This window comes from Rhinolophus hipposideros, assembly GCF_964194185.1.
Source record: "Rhinolophus hipposideros genome assembly, chromosome: 13".
Taxonomy (NCBI): domain Eukaryota; kingdom Metazoa; phylum Chordata; class Mammalia; order Chiroptera; family Rhinolophidae; genus Rhinolophus; species Rhinolophus hipposideros.
The window spans coordinates 63032705-63055371 of record NC_138059.1 but is presented as its reverse complement, the minus strand read 5'-3'; the positions used below and the strand labels follow the sequence as shown (position 1 = coordinate 63055371).

Genomic DNA, 22667 nt, shown 5'->3' with positions numbered 1-22667 from the left:
TAAATGGAAATAAACATAATCAACAATGGATTTCTAGGACCAAATACTCTCACCCATTTTTTAATAAAACATTAACTGCATAGCGTTTTGACAACTATGGATTCAAACTAGCGTTCTGACAATTGACATCAGTTGAATGGTATAAAGAGCAGTGCTTTCTTTTTTGAGCATAAATGATTTTTAGTTCTTAAAAACAATTTTTACTATTCAGGTGGCACTCTACTTTGCAAATCGATCACGTGAATGATTTCAGTTATCGTGCACAAAGAGATGAAAAGAATCATACGAGCATGAGGTATAACGCAAAATAGCTGAGTATTGACTTATTCTTCTGTACTACCCCGTAAACCCTTCTGAGAAACCATCCTGGAGAAAAATTCAGACGCAGGCGTATACGCACCTAGAGTGACAGGGTTTGTGCACCTCCAGGTTTGTCAAAAGTCGATTAACAAGGGAAAATTCTGACTAATCAAAGGCTCCTCACACCATTGTAAGAGTAAGGATTTTCTGCCTCACAAGAGAAATGCTCTATGTTTGAGAGAAACATAAAAATCCATTCATTATGAACAGCCTGAATATTCATTAGAATTCAAAGCTACAGAGGATGCGAAGAACTAACTTGTTGGGAAGAAGAAAAGGCTGTTTATTCTTCACTGAACAAAATGGATGATGTGAGGCACTCCCCCCTTTTCTGGCTCTAAATGGAAGATTCCATTGACCTTAAAAGACTCCAAACTTTTGGTGTCAGATTTTACTTCTAATGCTGAATTCCCACATACTACTTTGCCCAAAGCTAACCCTTAAAATGAAAGGGTAAAGAGCTTTTCAAATGAACAGAAATGTATCCTACAAAGTGAAGAAAGCAGGTTCCCACTTCTTGCTGAGCATTAGGTTCAGGATGTAAGCATTCTTCCACAACTTTTAAGAATTCCTTATGGACTGCAAGGATATCTTCAATGTTTGAGAACAGCATCTGTAAATAAAGAAACGTGTAAGTAAGTACAATAGTGAAGCAAGTTTAAAATTAAAAAGCCTATGCCAGTGTAGTATTCCCTCTCCAGGGTGAAAACTTCGGTGGATAGCTAGTTATCCCACATCCATTTCTTCCTCCCATCCTGCTGGCAGAGCACTAATTTTGTCTGGACATCCTTTCCACTCCCATTCAACTCTGGCAACCAGGAATCTGTTCCTGGCGCTCAGGAAAAGCTCGAATGACTGAATTCAAGCATGGTACTTCCACCCCATTAACGAGAATGGGTGGCAGGTAAAACAGTGCAAGCAGATTGGCTGGCAGATTGGCTGGCAATTGGCTTCCCTCTTAAGAAGGACACCCTGAAATGGACAGCCCTTTTCCCCCTCTTGAAAGGTATTCTGCCTGGAAGTGACAGCTGGGACAGCTACAGGAGCATTTTGCAGCTGCAGGTGGAAGCAGTCCAGGGGCAATGCTGGAAACCTGGGTGGCAGGGCAGGAGCTAGAGAGAACCTGGCAATCTTACTGACCTTCCTGAATTGCCAGTCCTGAACCTTCTCTTCTGTCTGGAGCTCCTCATATGAGAGCCAAAGTGTCTTCCAGTCAATTGGAATAATAGGTGTCTTTTGCTACCAAAAACACGCAAACTAAAATACTCCCGTGGTGGAACAATATGAAAGATAGGTGTTTAACTTATGGGTAACAGAGTAAGGAGAGCCTATGAAAACCTTGGAAATATGTTTTGTTTTGTTTTGTTTTGTTTTGTTTTGTTTTGTTTTGTTTTGTTTTACACTCTCAGTAAAGTAAACCAGCACGTTAGCACCAAAAATAAACATCAATGATGGTTTATACAACGTAAATGACGACTATATAGTACAAATAATTTTCAGTTCCAAACTCTTCACAATTTTTCTTAAAAGGAAATGCTTATTCATTTGTTTCTGAGTTGCAGATATTATGCAGACTTTTTTTCTGCACCAGTGGATGGTCCAAATCGTTGGTTCTTTAGTGATTAGAGATTGGAAGCTGACTTTGCCCAAAATTCTGCTTCCTGAACCACCTCTAGCAATCATCTCTCATATACGTAGCTCAGCTCTCTCCCTTTCACAGACACAGGTTCTTGGTCTTGGGTTTATTTTTCTCCCCCTTTCAAACTTTCTCGAGGTCTTGGCAAAAAAATTTCTCTCCTATGTCTTCTACTCCATCCTCTTAATCCCTGTTTCTTTTCTGAAACCCGAGTTTCCCTTTTTCTGTTTCCCACACAAGTAAGTGGCTGGCAAAAGATCTTGTACTGGAACTGAAGACAAGTAGAAGAGTCCTAAAGAAACATCCCACAGGTAAAATTTTATCTAGGGGGAACTTGTACTTGAGCTGAGGGTTGATTGTACCCCCCTCACCTTCACTGTTTCCTCTGTGACATTTTTGTCCACTTTTGATGCTGCACACTGGTTCATTCGGTGTAAAAATGCCTGCACGGAACAAGAAAAGATATTATAATGGTAACATTAATAAAATAACTGTGTTGATCAAATTAACCTTTTTTACAGGAAACCAAGGTTTAAAATTGCAATAATTCTAGAGTATAATAGAATATACTAGTTTTATTGTAAGAAGGAAACTCCTTGTATATTGCTGTTCCTACCTGAGAATTATTTTTACTTTTTAGTTTTGGGGCAGGACCAAAAGTGATCATGTATATGTGAATTAAATTTATCCACCAGGGTCTCAAAGTTCTGTGGTAAACATTTAGAGTAAGATGTTTCCTAAACTTCTAAGTCTTGTGAAGCACAAAAGACCAAAGTCTAATAAAAAAGAGGATTTCTAATTAAAAAAAAAAAAGAATCAGAAATTCTGAAGCAACACCTTCAGAACTGAGAGAGACTGAGGGAGGGAGGGACAGAAAGAGAAAGTGACTATTCCAGAAGGAACGGAAGGATTTACCTTCCCTTTTTATCCTACCTCCCCCAAGTTTTAGGAAACCAGAATTTATATTTCTGGGATCAGCTCAGGGCTTTCCATAGCCCTATAGTAAGCAAATAAGTTCATTAGTATTTCAAAGATCTGGACTCTTCTTGATGATCATTAAGCTTTGACCCATTGTTAAATAAGCTATAATCTTTTAGGGGGAAAAAAAAGGTAGAATGAGTTATTTATGCCGGGCCTTAAAAGAGAAAGTTTAGAAGGAAAAGGAAGTGAGACTTTCCACATGGCAAATTTGGTTTGTGTCCTCGAGACATTTTCTATTAACTATCTAGTACCCAGGTGAGACCATTCCTTCCCTTATTTGTCTGAAGGACTCCGCCCACTACCTGCCAATCAGGGTATGACTGTGCAGCCCACCAACTCCCCAGGGCACACAGAAGATCTGGGGAACCTCTAGACACTGTATCAAACAAATGAAAATTAAGTAAGATCCCAGTTTTTGCATACTAAATATTTAGGAGATTAACAAAACCCAAGATTGCTCACAATGTTCCAAAATTATCACTCTCCAGACATGGCTAATAAGAGCATAAAATGGCACAACATTCCTGAGGACAACTTGACAATGTATCTCAAATTTTTAAATGGGCATTCCTTTCACCCAGCAATTCTACTTCTAGGAAATTATCCTAAGAAAATTCTCAGACAAAGGGTTTCAGTGTATATGGATTACAGAAGTGGGAACATTGGAAACAACATAAATGCCCATCAATAAGGCAATCATTTAATATATTTTCGTATATTCAAATTTTAGAATACTTTGTAAAAGTGTAACTTTTGTAAGAAGAAAAACAAAACTATTTGAAGGAAACAAAACAAATGAGCCATGAGATCTCACTCCTCGCATTAGCTTCAATACCATCTTTATCCCCAATTCAATTAGTTCATGTTTCGTATTCCGTAACTACAAACCCATGTCAGTACTAATAGTTTCAACTGAATGAAATAATTCAGCAGAATTTAATAAAATGAATAAACATACTGAATGAACCTTCATTTTTTTATTGGAAAAACGTGATACAGTTTTTAAACTATTTCCTAAATTTATGTATAATTAATTGGCAATGGAAACAGAGGTTTTGAATTCTCTGACTTTACATGCCCATTTTAATTAGTATTAGTCCGTTTAATTTTTGATTTTAGTTTTGTTTTTCTTGAATATGTTTCCACATACTCATACCAAAAATGCTCCTTAGCTCTTTCCAGTCAGTCTTACAATAACATGGATGGTTGTTTTGCCTAGTTTACATTTCATATTGACCACATAGTAAACAGGTAACCTCTCGTGCAAGCAAAGCTTAAACTTCACCTTCTAGATTTATAAACCTTTTCTTCATAAACTGAACTCAAGTCACATTCTGAAACCAATAAATAAAAGTTAGAAGGTAGTAAAAATGAATCAAAATAAGTTAGAAGGGAAAATACAAACTAAGTAAACTATGTTTTTATCGTTTTTTTTGTCTTATCCTCTGTGATAATATAAAACTGTTTGTCTAACTGTATATGAAAGAAAATCTGGAACTCATTAGCATTTCTGACCAAGCATTTATTTGCCCCAAGTGCCTAATTTTATATAACAGTGAGGGTAGATTTTTAGATAGTTTGTTGAGAGTGCAAAATCTTAAAAACTGGTTGACATTTTTTACAAAATGTTTAAGTCTTCCCTCCTGAAGGTGGAGATAATAACGTGTGTTCAGAATCATCCTTTAACAACCAGCATATACAGTCCTTTCAGATTTTGGAGACTGGGGCACTTAATCTTTCACATACCAATCAAGAAAGCATTAATACCCTAGTCACAAAAACACAGTAGGGAGGTAATATGTTGTTTTAGATCTGCATTCATTCATCCTCACTGGTCCAGAATTTCTCAGAATTAGATCATCTTCATTTTGATACAAATATATGGAAAATAAGTTTTGAAAAATAGCTTTTAATACCAGTAGTTTGCAAACTTTGTATGTAAGACTTGGAGAGTCTCTTCCAAAGCTTCCGAATGCGGACTCCTGGGACCTATCCCCAGAAAGTCTGATTCAGCAAATTGCTTTAGGACCCAGAAATCTGCATTTTTGAAGCAAGCCCCCTCAAATGCAAATCTGCATTCAGATGCTGTTTGGTCCACAGACCACATTTGATGACCAATCTTTATGTTTATCCTTCCAAAATCTGAAGAAACAGACTTTGAGAAATAAGTGAGTCTTGGATGGAAAAAAATGGGTTCATGTATTTCATCTTGATTTTCAACTCTGTCAAACTCCCTCTCGGAACAATACTCTCTCACTCAGCCATGTGGGGACCTTCCCCCACCAATAATGAAAATCACAATCTGGGTATAGACAGACCTTACTAATCTCTGAAGGCTAGGGAGATGCAGGGACAGGTGAGCCAGTTGAGACAGCCACATCCAGAGGAAGTGAGGTTCACAGGTGTCCCTCCAGTACCTATCTCTGGCAGGTGTGTCAGCATTCACTCACTGGCCAGCGTCCCCCTAACATGATCCTCCACAATGCAATCCCAGATATCACTCTAGTCATGGCTGCCTTCTTCTTCAGAGAGCAAAGCTCTTCGCCTTCTCTTCAACTGGCTCCATATTGTTTTCCTTTTATCATGTATTTGATGAAATGTCACACGTCATACATTAATTAAAGTTTAAGAAACTTAAAATGGTCACAAATTTGCTACCAGGAAATCAAAAGAAGAAAACTCATTACAGGATACAATAGGAAGATGATGGCAATCCCCTTCTCCTTGTCTTCCCATCTGGGCCACTGCTAGCTCAAAAGTGAAGCAAAGTCCATGGTGAGTTTTAGTCTCAGAACACATTGGCTCACTTTCTGATTTCAATGTACTAAATGATCTCTGTCCACTCACTTGTGTCCTTCCCACTCTTATTGTCTGTCAGGCACACACATTAGACTACTCTCAAATATCCCACAGATTTCAACAGCTTACACTTTTATTTTTAGATACCTGATGCCAATTCAAATTTCATAATATCATCTGGTCAGTAAATCTTATTACTCCTATAAATATTCTACATTCAAAATGATCTTAACAACAGCCTGTCATCTTGAAAATGTGGCTAGAGATGGGTAAATTTTATACACAAAGGTGAAAAGGGTAAAATTAAGAAGGATCACAGTATTATAGGAAAATGCATACTTGTTTCATGAAAATAAGTGGAAAAAAATAAGGGTAAATATTTTCCTTTTACCTCTTGAACTTAAAATAATATTATCACATCCAAATTCTTTAGAAAGTCTTTTATTTTGTTTTATCTTCCTGAGAGAAAAACAAAGTCCTAATAAATAAAAAAGACTCAACATCCGAGTTTGTCTTGAACACCACTTAATAGTGATGCCATTTTATCAGACTGGAGGAGTCAGAAGGAGGAGTAGGTTTGGGGGTGGGGGAGTCAGAGTGTTTTCTGGCCATGTTGCGTTTGAGATGCCTCTTGGACAACAATGTGTAGATCCCTCCGTAGGGAGTTAGCTGAGGAGAGAGCAGGTTTGAAGGTAAAGAGTTGAGTGTCACGGGCACAAAGACGTAACTCAGAGAAAGTATACACTGAGAGAAGAGACAACTGGCCCCAATCTGTTGGAGAGAGCACACAGATGGAGAAGACAAAAGGCCCCAGGACAGATCCTTGGGGTACCCTAACAGATAGAGATCAAACAGAAGAAGGGAAACCAAAGAAACTAATAAGGTAGAAGCAAACCCAGGAGAATGTGGTGCCAGAAAAGCCAGAGGAAGAGAGGGTTCCCAGAAAGAGGAAGTGGCCAACTGTTAACTGTGCTGAGAAATCAAGTAGGTTCAAACAGACACATGACTTGACAATGCAGAGATCAGTCACTAGTGATCTTATCCACAGCAGTCCCAATGGAATTGGTAGAGGAGGAAATGACAGGGAGGTGGATTTGGATCGAGGGAAGATTTAGTTTTTTAAATTAAATAATATTAACTCAATTCACCCTTGAAATCATATGTTACTTTAGTATAATTTCAGTGAACCCTTCATAACCTCTCCAGTCCACTGGATCTCACCCTTCCCCGAACATCTATTGATTCTCAATTTTTTGAATAGGAATCTTTCCTTTAAAATGAAGAAAAGTAATAGGCATGCATATCGTGGTGCTAATATTTGTCCATTTAAATACATAGCAACAATAATCTATTAGGAAAAATTCCACAATATTTATGATATGTGTCAGGCAGTGTTCTTGGGAGTGGTTTTTATACCTTTTATTCTTAGCATTTCTTTATACTCTTAAAAACTATTGAGAACTACAAGAGCTTTGATTATGTATACTGTTAATAGTTAATATATTAGAAATTAAAACTAACAAAATTTTAGTATTTATTTTCCAATAAACTCATGTATTAATAAATTTAAAATGAGCAATAATAAACCCATTATGTGTTAACTATATATAACATATTTTTATAAAATTAACGACCTTTCCCAAAAAAAATTTGAGTGAGAAATGTGGTACTGTTTTATATAATTGCAAATTTCTTGAATGTCCAGGTTAATAGAAAGTAACTAGGTTCTCATATATGCTTCAATTGTTGTGATATGTTGTTTGGAAACATATACTTCAAACGATAATTAGAAAAGGGAGCAATGTATTCATTGCTATAATATTTTCAGACAATTGTGGATATTCTTAAATCAACACCAAAACTAAATAAGTGATAGTTTCTTAAAAGACAGTCATCCTGTAAACTGTGAAACCATATCAGCAAATGTTTGTACTCTATTATGTTAAAGCCCATTGATCTATCTTGCAATTTGTAGGGATCTTTTACCCATGCGTGATTTTGTACATTTTTAACATGGACTCACTGAGAGTTATATATATATTCGAAATATTAAAACATTTCATTATTCAATGTCAAAAAACACATTAGTTGTTATAGTATCCAACTGATATAGCATCCATACTGATATAGTATCCAACTCACTAGAAAAGTCTTTAAGTATCAGGAAGCTGTAAAGCTCACAGTCATAGACAAAAATTTTCCAAATCTCTGCAAGCTTGAGTTTATCATCATCAACCAATACTATCAGTTGTTTTCCATGAAGTGACAGGCTCACTTCATTCTTTTTTGGAAAAATATGTGCCAAATACCTAAATGCCCTGAAACTGAAGCCATAGATTTTCTCATAGTTGTTATTTCAAGTAAATATGATGTTCCATAGCAACTCAAACAATCACCCAAATTCTTTCCCTGGAGACAACTATAATACTTGACTATGCAGCAGAAGTCCTTAAGTGTATTTCCCATTTCATCCACAGAATGCTAAAAAGACATGTGCTCAAGATTCAAGATTTAATGAAGTTAACCATTTTTACAGCTTTATCAAGACTATTCTTAAGTGGAACTTCCTACCACCCCCCATGAGTGGGTGACAGTGAAGTATGCAGTGACCCCACTAGTATAGTTTGGTGCCACTGCTTTGATTCATACTAGAGCATCAACAGTTTTACACACCATTGCTCTTGCACCATCAGTTCAAATGTCAACACAGTAAAAGGAAGGAAGGAAGGAAGGAAGGAAGGAAGGAAGGAAGGAAGGAAGGAAGGAAGGAAGGAAGGAAGGAAAGAAGGAAGGAAGGAAGGGGAAGAAAATGAAGGAGGGAGGGAGGGAGGGAGGAAGAAAGAAAATCTTAGTATTACCATAAAAATAGTTTCAACCTTAATATATCCCCTGAAATGTCACTACCTTATACGAGTATATCACCTTAAATGTCTGCAAACCACTCTTCTAGGCATATAGAATATGTCAATAAACAAAATATTCAAAACTCTCTGCTTATATACTAGTGGGAAGAGACATATACTATGTAATAAACATAATAAACATTTGGCATATTAGAAGGTAGGTGCTAAAACTGAGCAATAAATTTAATAATAAAACAGTATCTACGCACATTTAAAAAACCATACAATATCCTTGCAATAATTCCCCGGCGCTCCAAGATCCAGGGCCCAAAATTCATCACCATAAATCTATACCACTCAATTCTGTTATTTAATTAAACTTGACCTTTCTCTTGTTACATCAGGGCATCACGTCTCACACCAGCCAACACGACCTGCTCTCCCTCTCTTCCTTATGTCTTTCCTTTGCTCCATTGCTTTTCACACCCACTATGCATAAGACCCACAGTGGCATGAGATGCTGTAGTCTCCCTCTACAATTCCCAATCACCTCCGAAGATAAGGCAGCAAGTATTCCTCCATTTTATTTTTACTGCCAAGCACTTGATCCTCGTTGAAGTAGGGAACTAAGAAAACAGAAACACAGACAAATTACTAACCATAGATATTTTTATAATCATCTTACAATGATGGTCCTAGTCTAGAGTTCCAGACTTCCATTGTTGACTTCTAGCCTCTCTCTTCCTCCCTTTCTCTCTCTCTCTCTCTAGTTAGCACATCCCCGTTTTCCCATACTGGACCACTGCCCAACCACAGCAGCCTTCCTGCTCCTCCCCAAACATGCCAAGCTTACTTCCACCCTAGCACCTTTTCACAATTTGCTTCCTCTGCCTGGAGCATTCTTTATTTCATTGTCTCCTGCTGTCACTCAAGTCTCAGCATATTTGCCACCTCGTGAGAGGTCTCTCATGACCATCCAACATGACAAGCTCCCTTCTCTAACCCTCATCATGCCCTACCTAACCACAGCACTCTCCTTTGTTTACCCTGTAGCACTTCCCACTCCTCCACATCCCATTTCATGTATTTGTCTGTTTACTAGGCTCCTTCATTGGGACAGGAACTCCATGAAGGCACAGCCGGCCTGTTTTGTTCGCTGTGGTATCCCCAGCACCCATAGTACTGCCTGGCATTTTGTAAACTCTCAATATTAACTTCAGTGAAATGACTGGAGACTTTTCTCTTAACTAGATGGTTTTTGTTTCTAAAGACCACCAGACTGTGTAGTATTCATTTCCTAGCGTATTACCTTTCTAAATATTCCCAAATAGTATCTTATGTTCCTAAATATCTTCCCCGAAAACCAAATAGCCAGCAACTTGGAATATAAGGATATCATACAATCTTTCCCTTTTCCGTCACCATATACCAGCATTTCTCAACATTGACATTTGACATTGGGGGCCAGATAAATCTCAGTTGTGGGGGCTGTCCTGTGCATTTAGGAGATTTAACAGTTCCACCCACTGGATGCCAGAAAGGACCACCACCCCTAGTGGTGACAACCAAAAATGTCTCCATACACAGCCACATGCCTACCTCATACCCCCCATATTTAGCACCACTGGCATGTAAGTCCCAAAATACCTACAGCAGTGCCACGAGAATTCACGAATTTGAGCTGAAAGGCTTTTGAATTATCAACCTCTCTGAGCTATCTTATAAAAATAAGAGATTTCCCATGTCTACCTGAGTTAATGCTCAGTCCAATATTTCTCTATATAGTCTTGTTTCAATAAATGTGTTAGATTATGAATAAAAAGTCAAACACATTTTTATGAAAGTTATAAGTAGGGAGAATTTAAATTTACATGTTGTTACAATGAACAGTTTAAAAATACTCTTAGTTTGCATGTCCACTTTCCACCAGACTATAAGCTCCTTCGGAATACGGGCAGCATCTTTTATCTTTGGAATAGATATCAGTTTGTCCTTAGACTGTCATAACAACATGCCATACAAAAAAAACTCCAAACCCTTACAGAAAAATAAATAATTTGTTTTATAATTGAGTAGCATTTCAGACACCTTCATGGGCATTTATCACTCTACAAACTGTTAAAAAATATATGTCACACATGGATTACTCAGCTAGATGCCTAAAGAGATCACAGTAATACCTAAACAGTAGGCCAAAGTCCCCAGTGAAATCCCTTTGATTGTTAATGTGCCTTATTATTCAGAACCAAAGGGTTTTGCTGTGTCAGAGTTATTGAAAGCCTTTAGTATCTGCTCAAATTTTCACCAAAAGATGTTTTACTTTTTTTTCAGAACAACTAATAAATCAAAATGGACATCACCATCACCTGAGAGTCTAGGTGAAGATAATTTCTCATTATGTCATCCAGATTTTTTAAGCACTCTTGGCTGAAACTTCACCAAGATTTCAAGATAATTAAAACTTGATTTAGTGTCTCCTGTCTGACCTCAATATGCCAAAAGCCAGCAAGATTTAACTATGTTCTTCAGTTTTCAGGAGAAAGAATTCATTTTTGTCAGCATGTGCTCAGTGCACTAACTACATAACAGGCACAAGATTGTAAAGCTGTTTAATAGCGAGGTAGCTGGAAAGTCAATAGTGAAACTGTACAGAAAATGAAAGAGAAATCAGAACCATTCTCAATGAAATGACAGTTATCATAAAATTATTAAATGTAAAAGTGAAAATTTAGAATTTTATTGAGACAGTCACAATAAAATACTACAATAAATGCAAACTTTTCTGAAGTTGTCTTTTGTTAATTTTTTAAGTTTTTATTAAGATTTTCTGTTAAGCTTTTTGTTTAATATTTTGTTATGTATTTTGTAATGTCAATTCCTACAAACTCATCTCACAGCTCAGCCTATAAAAACAGAGATATTATTGCTGTCTTTCTTGAATATTTAATTTCCATTGGCCTAAGGCAATGAGTTGATCTAAAGAAGAGGTCAAAAGCAGTAGAAGTATGTTTTAACAACACAGTGTGATGAAAACATTGATTCAATTGCTACCATTGAAAGAAATAATAGCATTCACATACAAGTCAATATTTATAGTCTCTCTTCAAACACTAGGAGAAAATCAACACAAGGACCACATTTTTGAATGGAAACAATAGGCTGAAGCAAAGAGAGCCCTACGTTCCCTTCAATTTGCCACAGCCACTATTGTTCCCTATTATCCCCTACAGCAAAGCTAAATGGTAATTATTTATTCTCATACTGATGTTATTTTTTTTTACCCAAAGTCCATTTTATTCATTTTTGATATCTCTGTAGCCATTTCAATTTTCAGCCATTTGAGGTTTTGCCAAGGCCATTTTGGCTCTTACAAATGTTTAATACTGATCATTTCAGAAATCTAAGTTTTAAATTGGTGTTTGATCTTAAAAGTGTTTAAGTGAAAAATTACTCCCAAGATGAGAGAAAAAATATATGTATTAAAAAAAACTAAGAAAATTGGTGCGTATTTACTGAACTGCTGCTAGTTTTCCAAGGAATTCAAAATTCAATTAGACGTTAATTCTTATAAGTGATATTTTCTAAAGGCAATTCTGGAAGCCATGTATACAACTAGTTTTCTCAAACACTTAAATAACTCTATGTCTTTATTTTAAACTATTAAATATCTCTTTCAATAATGTGACTTTTTGACAATAAACTCTTCCTAGCATATATATTCCAGTTATCATTTGATTCAGGACGATCTTGTGTTCCTTGTATTGTTTTAGGTAATCGATGTTTCTTTCTGGAATGGTCAGGGATATACCAAACTATAGGGAGAAATCAACTAAATAAAGTAAAAAAGATTCAGAAGTATGCAATGTTCATAGCTGTATTTAAACCTATAAAAATTAACTGCCCCCCAAAACACCTACCCACACACCTATAGAGACACAGGATGTCTCCTAGAGGTGGAGTTTACCCTGGAGTAAACATTTATGAAGGCCAAGGCTCTAAGCCTCAGCTTGCTTGCTCACTGAATCAGGTTAATAATAATAGTAGCTAACTCACAGAGAGGTGAAGAGAATTAATTACACACAGGTAATTTTCATTGGAGATTTATTGGAGATTTCATTGGAGATTTAGCACTAGTGCATAATTCGGACCAACTAAATGTTGGCTGGTATTTCTGCTTTTACTGCTACATCCACAGACATAACTCTATTATCTCCACTGTGGTTATCATTATTACTAACACTAGAGAGAAGAGAACTAAAGGATAAGACTCCTGCCGACCCCCTCTCTGCTTCTCTATTGACAGTGACTCAATCCAACAGGCTCCTATCCAACAGACTCTGGATAATTCCTTTATTTCAAAACAAATAATTCAAGACTTTTGTGAGGGGGAAAAATCACACACACACACACACACACACACACCCCATATTGTATTGGGTCTTTTCTGTACAGGATTCCAGGCTGCTCTCCAAATACATCACATGCCAATGTCTCTGTTCATATTTACAAAACATTCAAGAAATTGAAACCTTAACAAATAGCAGGAAGTAGAAAAACATTAATTCCAAACCAAATTTTAAGGTGCTCATGAAAACTAGAGCCTATCTCCACAGTCCTTGAAAGAACTTACAGAACAAAGTATTAATAAAAAATGAACAAGGTAACGTATAAGGCTAAGTGGCAAAATTTAAATTATAATCTATTTCTCTATATATTACAAGTCATACTACTTGTAAACAATCTTAAAGTCAGATGAAGGCAATGAACTTTTAATTCAGTTTAGAATTATAACAAAAAACGATATTTCAAAGATCCCACAATTTTCAGTGGCATTTCAGATAAAAGTATGTTTCATGGTGTCAGTGATCAGTACGGGATAAAACAGATTTCTAAAAGGCAGTTCAGTTCATGAGCTTACATGAACATACTTGTGAAACTACTCCTTAATAAGATGTCTGCTAAATGGCCATATTTTTAATATTATACAAATATTTATACAGAGATGCCAGTAGACTATTGTGTCTCCAATATAATACTTTGTATTGTGCTGTTCAGGAATTTGCATTGATATCAGATAACTCAAAAAGCACAGCACAATGAAAGAAAAGGCTAAGCGGGAAGTACAAAGCACGTTATATAGATAATATTCTGAAGCACAAATTTTTCTCTGGCACAGGAAACTGGTCATTTTCCGAATTTAAAATGCAGAACACTATTCCTGTTGAAGTCGTTATTCAAGAATTCAGTTCCCATGAATAGGACACGTTAAGCAGTGGGGGAAGGAAAAGTATTTAATGCTGGAAAATAACCTAGAGAAATGAATTGAGAATCCCAACTCAAAGATCCATCACTGCCTGGCTTCCATTACTCTCTTTTCTCTCACACTTTTTTCCTCATTGTGCAACCCCACAAGGTATAGAAAAAAAGATTTTTAAATTCACTCCATGATAAATATTTGTTTCAACTAACATAAATAACTTTGTACTCAGAAATTTATGTCTACTTTACCTTTTCTTTAAAATTGACTCCTAAAATTATCTACTCTTACCCTTAACACACATATAACTTCTCTTATCATCCTATTGCCCCTTCTCACTTACCATGTCCCCGTCCCTCCTCTCATGCCCAAATATTCAATATACCATCTACTCCTTAGTCTGTAGTTTTGTTTCCTATCCTTATTCATTCTATTCAAACTCTATTCCGAAAAGGAATTAATGTATAATAATGAAAATGGTTAGTGTTGGGCTAATAATATAGACGAATAGATCAACGGAACAGAAGACAGTCCAAAAAACATCCTGAGTGGAAGGTAATTTAGTATTTGAAACAAGCACTACTCCAAATAAAGGGGGAAAGAATGCACAGGTGTTAAGACAATTTGTAGGCTCTGCCAAAATATAATCAAAACCAAGAATGTGAAGTGGTTAAGGGCTTGAATTTTGGTGCCAATCTGCTGAAGTTCAAATCCCAACTCTGCCAATTACTAGACAGACATGTGACATTCACAAGTAACTCCGTCTCTAAGGCAGAGTCTCCATATTTGTAAATTGAGAGTAATCTGGTATCTACTCTTATAGGCTTGCTCTAAAGAGTAAATAAATTATTATATATAAAGCAACTGGCACATCAAGGATTAATAAATACCTGTTTGCTATTACTACTATTTTTTCTATTTTATTTGACATCACCAAATATACTTGCCACATGCTATTTTCATCAAATAATTGCACATTTCATTTCTGAAAGAAGAACTTCAAAGAGAATCATTCTCTTTTTTTGACAAAATTCACACAGCATTATAATCAATGCATTAATAAAAAGAACAGGTGTTGTGTGTGTATAAGTATGTAAAATATTTTAAAACTGTTTTTAAGCCATTCATACTTTTTATTCCTACTGTTCTTTGAAAAACTTATATCAACAGTCTGCAAGAAGACAATTATCTGAAAGCATTTGCTTATACATTCAAAAAATATGAGAAAAAAGTAAACTCAACTGAAAAATCGGGATAACAGTTATTATCAATAATCCCATTACGTTTCAAAAACCAAGAGGAAAATAAAATATGAAATATCATAAATTCTTCTACATACTTCATAAATCAAATAGAAGCCAGCAAAAACATATTAATGAGTTCATTTCCATGGATATTGGCTTGCAGCTCTGTCAACAGCTGAATATTCATGAGGCCAGCTGGGTGCAGGTAAACAAGAAAACTTTCCTTTGAGGAAAAAAAGTTATAATGACTAAAAATATTTCATGCACTTTTTTTCTGACCTAGGTTATATAAAACAAACAAACAAACAAACAAAAAGCTATGTCTGTTCAAACGTTCTCTATGAATTTTGTTATATAATCACAAAGATGCAACAGATTTGCTTAACTACTAAAAAAATGTCAAATATCCCCTGACATCAATAGTTTCTTGGTTTCAGGGGACCTGAATGATTCTAGATCCTCAAGAAGCAGCCTTTTGAGGATGTAAATGAAACTGTCCCTAGGCTGAGTGCAAATAACTAACATGGTTCAGGGCGATTATTTGCAAGGCTTGGAAGTTGAAAATGCAAATATTATAAAGCATGAACTGAACAGTAAATTAAGCCTCATCAAAACGAGGCCCGATGTTTGGAGGCTGTCTCAGTAAGTAGATTTCAAGCAGCAGTGCTAGTATTCAGGAAGATGAGAGCATATGGTGCAGTGTCACTGGGCTGAAAGTGACCCAAAAAGATGCTGCCTGAGGGAGAGTGAGGAGAAAAGGAGGTGTGAAGAGGGAGAGTGACACCGAACAGGGAATAACTGTTCTTGTCACGGTTTCCTCCAAATGCAGTAGGATTTAGGTCTGGGCTCCAGGCCTGATAAAAAACTGGAATAAAAATTAGAAATGAGGCAGAACCCAGTTTTATAGCATGGATGTACACTGTTGAAGCAGTTCATCGGCCTGAAGCTCAGTGGGGAAGTTGGTGTCCCTGCTCATCCCAGGACACTCGATTCAGGAGAGCAAAATGAATTCTAGACCGTTCCTCCCAGCGTGCACAGGGATCCTCTTTCCCGTCCAACTTGGCCAAGACTGCCTCCAAGGCACTGGGGAGGCTGGGGACACAAAGCTTAGAGGACCAGCAAAATGTAAATGAGCTGCTTCCTCCAGTCAACCGCAAAATTGCAAATTCTGATGAAAAAATAATGGCAGGAACTGGATTTCAAAATTTCACATTCAACATTGTATCCTGAATCTATTGAGAGTGGGCGTCCCATTGGGAAACTCGTGTTATGTCCTGAAATATCTGTACAATTTCATCTCTTGTCACCAGACGAAAGGGAACAATATCCTCATAGTAAGAGATAGTCATTGTGATGGACAATGAGATAATGAGATGCGTAGTCTTTGCACATGTATGAGATAGCCACCCTATGCCAGGCTCTGCTGTAGGACTAGGCATATAATGATAAAGAAGCCAATACCTAGCCCTCAGGGAGCATGCATTCCAGAGACCAGACATGCAAAAGATAAACCACTAAACACAGTTTCAAATTCAATTTCAGGTGGTAGTAAGTACTATGAAGAACAATAAAATGGGATAATGGCAAGATTTGAGGACCTGATAGCTGGGGAAGGATTCTCTGAAGAGGTATCGCTTCAGGAGAGACCTTAGGGAGCTGAGAGAGTGAAGCATGGAAATATCTAGGAGGGAACAGTAGGCAAAAGCAACGCAGATGCATATAAAGTAGAGGTGTGTGACCCCAAAGGAAGGGTACAGTCAATGAAGTGGTACAAGGGAGGAGAAAAGGAGTGGGAGCAGAGGTTGACAGACAAGTACATTTCACAGAGGGTCGAGGTTGGGGGGGTGGGTCATCACGGTGAGAACTTGGTAATTTATTCTCAGCGTGTTGGGATGCCATGGAAGGGTTATAAGCAGAGGAGCAGGTCTAAAGCTCACTCCACCTACTGTGTGGAGTAAGTGGAGTAGGTCTGTACTACTATGTGGAGTACAGACTGTGGAGAAGACCAACTGGATTTCTATTGAAATAAGACAGGTAAGAGATGATGGTCCTGTGAACCAAGGTGATGAGAAGTAGTTAGAATCTGTATATGTTTTGAAGTTATTGCTGGCAGATTTGCTTATGGATTGGATGTAGACTGTGAAAGAATGAGAAAAAGCAAGGTTGCCTCCTAACTTTTTGGCATGAGCAACTAAGTGAACACTGGTGCCACTTACTGGTATGGGAAAGACCAGAGAGGGCAGGGTTGGAGGAAAAATCTTCCTTATGTTGTCAAGGTAAATCAATCCGTAAGTTACAGGACAAATTCAATCAACATGGGTAGAGGGTGGAAAGGAATAGCTAATGCCTAACGTTAGGCAACACAGGTTCATAAACTATTAAATTGAAACATATTTTAAATCCATATTTTATAGAGTATGATTTTTCTAAAGTAAAGCTGAGGCTAAAGGGGCAAGACACAAAAGAGGTGAGGACATTAAAAGAGCACCAAAGGTGCTCTGGCCTGGTCCGGGTACCACTCACTGCCTTGGGTTGAGTTCACAGCCCTGATACAACCTCTTCCAGTGCGCGCCATTCATCCGTTGTGTCCCATTCACCTGTGTTCGCTCTGTGCCTCTGCCCGGGAGGCCCTTCCTCCACTCCAAATTTAGTCAACTTCCACTCCTCCTTAACAATCATTCAGGTGTCTTCTTCTCTAGGTCAGCTTATATTACCTCTCCAGTCTGGCGTAGCTTTGCTCTTCTGGTTTCCAAAATGCCCCATACACTTGTTCATGATTATACCTCATGCACCACTGGGTTGTATTAAATGTATCCACCCCATTCCTCAACTAGCCTCAAGCTTCTGATAGGAATTCAATGTTTGATGAATGAATAGTACAGTCCGAGTGCAGGTTAAGATAAGGAATCTCTGGACTTCAATTTATTCATCTGTAAAGCAGGGACCAAAAATAGCATTGCCTTATAGAGAAGGAGAGGGAATAGAGGATGAGGTCAGAGCGGTAAGGGGAAGAAGATAGTATGGGACCTTGTTGTCTATTATGAGAACCTTGACTTTTACCCATAGTGCAATCGGAAGGGTTTTGAGCTGAGAAGTGTTATGACTTGGCTTATGTTTTAAAGGATAAGTATGGTAGCTTATCGATAAGAGAAAATGGAATGCAAGCTTAGAAAGAGGAAGATGAATTATGGAGCTACTGCATTCATCATTAGGTAAATGAATTTTGCTAATATCTATCTCCACAATGAGAAATGTTTTACACACAGAAAGAGATGCACAAACACACATACAAATAATTTCAATTAATAAGCACTTATCCGAGCAATCCCCTTTTTTATTGCTCAGACTTATTTACAATGTCAGTTAAGGGATAGCTGCATAGATATTTCTTCTGTTTTATGCTTCTCTTTTTCATTGAAACATTCCCTTCTGTTCTGCAGACTGAATTAGGGAAGCCATAAAATATATTACTAGCAAATAGTGTCAACAACTGCTATCTTATTATGTGCTATTTAATTAAATTAAGAATAAATGAGATGTGGCCATACTTCTTTTATAGTGCTTTTTTTATTCCAAAGTGATGTAAATAAATAAAGACCTCCTAGTGTCAGAAGTTCATACTTGAGGGAATAACGGTTCAGGAATGAGAAGCATTATACATACATTTTTATATAGGGATTGATAGCGATTAAGAAAAATATTAAACATTATTTTAATCAAGAAATTACTTGCATCAATACAAAGCTAAAAAAAAAAAAAACCTAAACTAAGTAGAATGTTTCATATAAATTGACATGGTTCACAAACAACTTTGAAATTTCCATGGAGTCTAAGTCAATCAGAATAAGCCTTGCTGGTTTGACACCCATTCATTAGTTAATGAAAGCACTATGTATGAATGGATGTGAAATACCTACTTGTTGCCAGATGGCCAGAAAAAGCAAGACAAACAACTACAGAATAATTGAGGTTGCTGCTCAAACTTTCCATTTCTGTTATAGTCATAGCAAAAACAGTGTTTATTTTTTCATCAGCTATAGAAATTATCTCAATTAATGCTTCAATAATTCTGTAAATTTAGCTCCATTTAAGCAATGGAGAGACTGAGCCTAAAAGAAGTAACTACAGTAAATCCTCACTATTGTCGATACGTTCTTGCAAATTTCAAGGAAACCACGTATAATGAAATCAATTTGACCACAGGCTAATCAATACAAAACAAGCGTTAAGTTCCTATACATATTTATGGTCACAAAAGCACCACCAGACTTCTAAATAAAGACCCAAAACACTTCTAATATTAAACAGTGAAATAAATGTGAGCTAGACATATACTTAAAGATTGATAAAAACAAGTAAGATAATTTTCCATAATTTTCCAACCTATTTATTCCAGTTGAGGGTTGTGAGTGGCCGGAGCCTGTCCTGGCAGCTCAGGGCACAAGGCGGGACCCACCTAGACAGGACGTCCTTCCATCTCAGGGCCACTTACACCCAAACCCACACTCACTAGACTAGGAGGCATGCCCATTGGCCTCACCTGCATATCCTTGGTATGTGGAAAGAATCTGGAGGACCGGAGAAAACCCACACAGACGTGGGGAACAGGTGGAAACACTACGCAAACAGTGGCCGAGGCAGAAACGGTTTGTTTTTTCTCATCAGTGTTATAATGAAACGACATTGAACAAAACAACTTTATTGGGGGACCCTGCTGTTAAGTCTCCAAGGTCAAAGAGCCAGGAAATGAAGGAGCCCGGATTCCATCTCTGCTGGACTCAGCACCAGCGCCCCAAGTGCTGACTGAGTGAATTATTAGACCCCCACTTCCCCATAGATAAGTTCGAACAGTCAGGTCAGGAGACCTCATGTAGAGGGCAGAAATAAAACCCAATTACGCTCAGTTTCTAAATTTGATTTCCAAAGTTCCTATCCCTGCCTTGGAAAAGATGTCACTGCTTTCCTATCTTTTAGCAGAGAAATTAAATAAGTCTCTTCTGTTTAAGACTACTTAACTTTGATTGAACTGGCTTTTTTCCTAACTGAATAAACATCACAATTTGAGTAACCTTATATTTCTGTAACAGAATATTGTTTATAGAAGAAAATTCTCCAGGAATCCTTTCCTCTTATACTAATTACAGCATGTGAGTTAAAAAGCCCACATTAAAGAACACAATACAATTGAGTACCTCCTTTCAGTTAACAAGTTGCAGCTGTTACCTGGGGCGGCTAAGGTCTTCCTAGTTACATACCCCTCACTAGTTTGACCTACCAAAAGAGTCCCCATCTGAATATTTGCCATCTGAGGAATTCTGATATTTAAAGGGTCACCTTGTTTAAAACAGAAATTATTGTATTTTAAACAGAAATTAGTGTATTAAGAAAGTACTATTTGGAGGAATACAGGGGCTTATAAGGCTTTAGGATATGCGTAGGATAAATCCCGAACCCAGAAACAAGTCTAGATAAATCTTTTAAGAACAATGTACTAATGAATTAAAAGTACCATAAACATATCCTCTGAAGCCAACTGATGACTTTAATAATAATAATTACACTAAGCACACATTCTCCAGAGAGCTAACTGATCTCCATACGATGTTAAAATGTTAATTCCTTAACCAGCATATTTTCCCTAAACTATCACAGACCCAAAGTTCTTGATTCATAAAGGCATATAACTTGATTTAACCAGTTATCAAACTGTAATATTTACTACTTTTCTCAAACTAATGGTTCAACAAACTCTGTTTTCCACCATGCAATTGGCATTATGAGTTTAAATGCATTAATGACATTTTCCAAATCTCTTAAAATTAGGAAGTAACACACACACACACACACACACTTTAAATGGAATAGATTTGGATGATGTAAAGACCTATCCAAGAATATAGTTTGAATTTCCTATGTTCACATATCACAAAAATATCACCAATAAGTTCATAGATTACAAACTATACACTGAATGCTCCTACTAGGACAAAGAACCATTGGAATAATCATATTAAGAAAATTAGTCTCTTCTCCATGCATCTTAAGTGAATATTTTTAAAAAGCTTTACACAGAACTTCAGTTTCAGCTTTACACAGAACTACACAGTTTCATTTGGGATATAGAAAGTTGCAAGACACCATTGTTTCCACTCTAAAAGCCTGATAAACAAAATCATGATTTTTTTCAGAGAGCTAATAATAGGGAAAAAATATCTAAATGAAATAAACTCCAGGTAGTGGTGAGCCCTTCATAAGAGAGGAAAGACCAGGTAAGCTGCTTGCATACCTGCAGGAGCCATAGAAGGAATAGGAATTGGTTATAGATCAAAGTACAGAGAAATTAGCTCAACTTTTAAAGACTGCATCTGAAATTAGAATCCCAAAAAGTCCCAACCACAAGTTGAGTTCACATGTACCAGTGAACTCTTCCACATGCCTTCACCAAGTGCTAAAGTGTGATGAAGGGTAGTGTGCTGAAGGTTCAAAGCCAAAGCAAGAAAGCTGAGAAAGATCCCTAATGAGGCCCACAGAGCCTTACTCAGTGCAAGGCAGGGACCCAGAGAAAGCTGAGGATTGAAGAGAAGAACTAAGATGAATCACCCCTCACCTCTCATGGGCGGCACATTACAGCAGCTCTCTGAATGCTGGGCTCAGGGTAGCAAGATATAAAGAGAATTCCTAAGGTGCAGAAATCCGGGTGTGTTACTGAGGCACTAAGAAAACTCCCCAGGAATACAAAAATAGAGTCTTGGGACAGCAAGCAACTATGTTGTAAAATGTAAAGAGATCTCCTGATGCTCATCAGTGCCCATCCCAAACCCTGCAAAAAAGTAAATCCTGCTCCTGTATTCAAAACATCTGAAGCCCATGGTGAACAAATGAGTGGAAAGTAAAACTTCTATAAATACCATTAATAAAAGCTTAAAATAAGAATAGCACTTACAATAGCATCAAATAATCAGACAATTAGTAATAATCTCAGGAAAGAAGTGAAAGAGCTCTGCATTGAAAATTACAAAACATTTCTAAGAGATACACAGAAGATCTGAATAAATGGAGATGTACCATGTTTATGGATTGGAAGGCTCACTACTTGTAAGATATCAGTCCTCCCAACACTGACCTATCTACGTCTATCTCAAACTCAATCAAAACATCAGTAGGTCCTTTGGAATAAATTGACAAGCTGTTTCTAAATTTTTATACGAAAATACAAAAGACTTAGAATTGCCAAAACAATCTTGGAGGAAGAAAACAACAAAAAAAGAACAGTTAAGAAAACATATATTCCCTGATTTCAAGATTTACTATAAAGCTAGAGTAATCAAGATAAGGGATCACGGGCATAGGATAGACAAAATAAATCTGTGGAACAGAATAAAGTAAATAACCTCAAACATAAAGGTTAATTGATTTTTTTTCCTAAGATACCAATTGAAATCAATGGAGAAAGAAATTTTATTAATAGACATTACCAGAACTGTACACCCACCTGGAAAAAATAAAAAAAACTTCAACTCCTACTTCATTCCTGACATAAAAATTAA

General features: G+C 36.9%; 1 protein-coding gene across 1 annotated transcript in view; it reads right to left on the bottom strand.

Annotated features, from left to right (window-relative positions):
- Positions 1–22667, bottom strand: part of PREX2 (phosphatidylinositol-3,4,5-trisphosphate dependent Rac exchange factor 2) — a 242281-nt gene that overhangs the window by 177009 nt on the left and 42605 nt on the right. The window contains exons 2-3 of the mRNA XM_081070293.1: positions 2368–2439; positions 851–973 (exon numbers count right to left, since the gene is read on the bottom strand). Of these exons, the coding sequence (XP_080926419.1) occupies positions 851–973; positions 2368–2439 (195 nt within the window). The remainder of the gene's footprint in view (positions 1–850; positions 974–2367; positions 2440–22667) is intronic.